This window comes from Otolemur garnettii, unplaced genomic scaffold, assembly GCF_000181295.1.
Source record: "Otolemur garnettii isolate 467f Iridium unplaced genomic scaffold, OtoGar3 scaffold00133, whole genome shotgun sequence".
In the NCBI taxonomy this organism is placed as follows: Eukaryota; Metazoa; Chordata; class Mammalia; order Primates; family Galagidae; genus Otolemur; species Otolemur garnettii.
The window spans coordinates 2162193-2165456 of NW_003852528.1; the positions used below are offsets into that span (position 1 = coordinate 2162193).

At 52.0% G+C, this 3264-nt stretch overlaps 1 protein-coding gene across 4 annotated transcripts in view; it reads right to left on the bottom strand.

Annotated features, from left to right (window-relative positions):
• RAB17 (RAB17, member RAS oncogene family) overlaps window positions 1-3264 on the bottom strand; it is a 17248-nt gene that overhangs the window by 7128 nt on the left and 6856 nt on the right. The window contains exon 2 of one of the 4 annotated variants that reach the window (XM_012810431.2): window positions 1858-1917. The exons of the other annotated variants lie outside the window; for them this stretch is intronic. Within the exon in view, the coding sequence (XP_012665885.1) occupies window positions 1858-1885 (28 nt within the window). The 5' untranslated portion in view covers window positions 1886-1917. The remainder of the gene's footprint in view (window positions 1-1857; window positions 1918-3264) is intronic. 4 annotated transcript variants of the gene reach the window in all.

Genomic DNA, 3264 nt, shown 5'->3' on the forward strand with positions numbered 1-3264 from the left:
AGCCCAGCCACGAGTTTAAAATGAAAGCCTTCACTCTAAGGATGGTGCATGAGTGCCCTGGGGCTGCCATACAAATTACCACAAGCTGGTGGCTTCAAACAGCAGAGACTGTGGTCCTGCTGCCCTGTCTGTCCAGACACACAGGCCCCCAGCCCACATCATCTGCCTGTTTTCTGTCACTTCAAGTCACATTTATGAATTTGAACTAACTCGTATCTTAGAAGTTCTCCCAGACAGGGACGCGTGGACACAAACTCTGGTTCCCTCCTCCATCTACTTATCTCCTTCGTAAGCCCTTTCCACTGTGCAGAGGGCATCAGTTTGAAAATAGCAGCTAGTGGAGAATTCAAACTAACATAAAGTCATAACAACCTTCCAAGGAATGCGTGGTTTTAGTCCCAGAAGGGATGGTTGGAGAATTTATGTGGACACTCACAGAACGCAGAGCCCATCTTGCCTGGGAAGGTCATCGTGTTGCCCATCAGTGCCCAGGACAGGCAGCAGACCCGCCCTGGGCTCAGGCAGGAACACACACCCTCTTCTCCCGGGGAAAACATCAGCATGCAGGGAAGAAGCACCCGGCCGGCCCTCAGTTCTCACACTCTTTCAGCTGACAGTCCCTGAGTGTCCCAAGGCCACGCACCTGCATGCTTAGCTGCCCTGCTCACTGCCCTGAGGAGAGGGGCACCACACCCCCACCACATGGAAGCCAGTGTCCTCTCCGTGAAGCCAGCGCCCTAGCAACAAAAGACACGGAGTGTCTGCCTTCAAGGGTGCATGTGCTACACGGACCTCTCCCCCAGCCACAGAAGTTAAGGGCTGATTCTATTCCACTGCCTCATCTGAAAAGTGGCAACACCCACTTCTCATAATAATATATAATAGCATAATGATTATAATAATATAGTAAATAATTTATAGTTAAACATTAGATGCATATAAACATTCCTGGCATATAGTAGGTGCTCAATAAATGAGTGCTGGCCTCAAGGCTGAGGACTGACTGAGGGAAGGAAGAGGCCCAGCCCCCACCTGCAGCCCCAGCCCAGGCTCACCTGATCTGGCTGCTCTTTCTCCAACTCAGCTCTCCCGGAGAGCCACATCCCCACCCATAGATGCCGGAGTGTGGCAAAGATGCAAAGAAACTGTCCTGGGACAAAGGCAGAGCCTGTGGTGGGGTGGTGGGGGGCGTTTTCCCTAAGTGGGAGGAGATTGACCAGCCAGGGGAGGGCATGACTGAAGCTACCCAATGGAGAACACCCAAGGGTGCCAGGAGAGAACCAGGAATAGCAAGGAGGCACTAGGCCCGCCCCACAAGCCTAGACTCCCTGGGACCCTTACTAGCACAGCCTCTGTCCACCTCCTGACAGGTGCCTGGAGTGGGGGACAAGTGGAGCACCTGGGCAGGGGTGATGGGAACACACAACTTTCTGAGAATAGGGGTCAGGGCCTCCCACCCGATGCTCCAGGGGCCATGCATTCCCCCAGGAGGGTTGTCCTCAGTGGGTATGGCCCCTGGTGGGCACATCTCAGTGAACCCCAAACCAACTTCCTGCCCCCCACTCCGCATCTAGCTGGAGCCCAGCCAGGGCCTCTAGGGCACAGCTCTTGCAGACCCTTTTAGGACAGGGTCATGGATGTTTTCTATAAATGGCCCTATAGCCAGTATTTCAGCCTTTGCTAGCTGCAAGGTCACTGTCACAGCTACTCACCACTGCTGTCATTTTAGAGTAAATAAAGTAGGAGCAATGTCCAGAATACTGTTTACTGGGGTTATATTACATAAATGAACAGCCTTGTTTACACACACAGGCAAGTGGGCAGGGGGCGGAGCCAGCGTGAGCATAGCTTGCATACCTGTCTTAGAAGCAGCTCCATCCGCCATCAGGCTCCCCAGCCTGCCCTGCTGCCTCTTTCCTGCATGTTCTTTTTAATATATATTAAATCATAAACACATAGATCATGTATACATTAATGCATTGGGGGGGTACAATGTGCTGATTTCATATAGAATTAAGAATGCTTACATCACACTGGTTAATATATACCTCATCTCATTTACCTAGTTACTGTGTTAAGACATTTATACTCTATGCTAATAGATCCGACATGTACCCTTGCATTATGCACCATAGGTGTGATCTCACCATTCACCCTCCCTCCATCTGACCTCCCCATTCCCCTCTCATCCCTCCTCCTCCCTCCTTCATCGTGGGCCATAGTTATGATCTATTCTTCACATGAAAGTGTGAGTGATTGTAAATTGGTTTCATAATAGTACTGAGTACATGGGATATTTTTTCCTCCATTCTTGAGATACTTTATTAAGTAGGATATGTTCCAGCTCCACCCATGTAAACGTAAAAGAGATAAAGTCTCTTCCTGCATCTTGAATCCCAACCACCTGGGTACACAGCCCTGGACACCCGAGCTTGACAGCCCCTCTCCTGTGGCCTCTGCTCTCAAGTAAAGCCACCATCAGGCCAGACTTGGTGCTTTGCTATATTTTAAAAGAACCCAATTTAATATCATGGGCAAGGAGTGCAGGCCTCCCTGACAGTGGAGAAGAGGGTCGCACTGCCCAGCCCAAGCCAGCCTGGACAAGCTCAACCAGAGCCCCCCCTGGAGCCAGCCCCCCTCCATCACTCAGGCCCTTGTCACTACTGGCTCTGAGGCTGGCCTTTATGTCCCCGGGGGACCCTTCAGGAGGCACACCCTCTGCCCCTGAGAAGATAGAAGGGTTCCCAAACAGCTGAAGCCACATGCCACATTTTGTAGCTGTATCTGTGTGTACCCACTGACTGGGTACAGAATCCTCAGCACTAAGGCAGCCCTGGGAGCAGACCACACAACAGGTTCTCGGCGAGGGTTTAGATGAATGAGTGAGAGAACTCAGAGTGACAGCTGAGTCCATGGCTCACTGTGCATGTGGTGCCTCGGGGACCAGCATGAGGAGCCTGTTGGACGTCCCTATTTCAGGCGGGAAATGGGGTTTTCACCACCTGGTGGGATGTACACACCACAGGATTCAAAGGGTGCTGACAGCCCACAGATGCTTGGGAGACATTTACCCCTGAGGATCACAATGTGTCAGCCTCTTTATGAAGCAAAGAAAGGGTCTTCCCTCCCTGCAACCCCTACCATGACTCCCAACCTAACCCAGGCAAGGCAGGGAGGGGGGCGCTCTCTAGCAAGTGATCAGGGTTAGCAAGAGGACAGTGTGGGCAGGGGGAGAGGCCAGTTGCTCTGGGCAGCTGAGTGGCC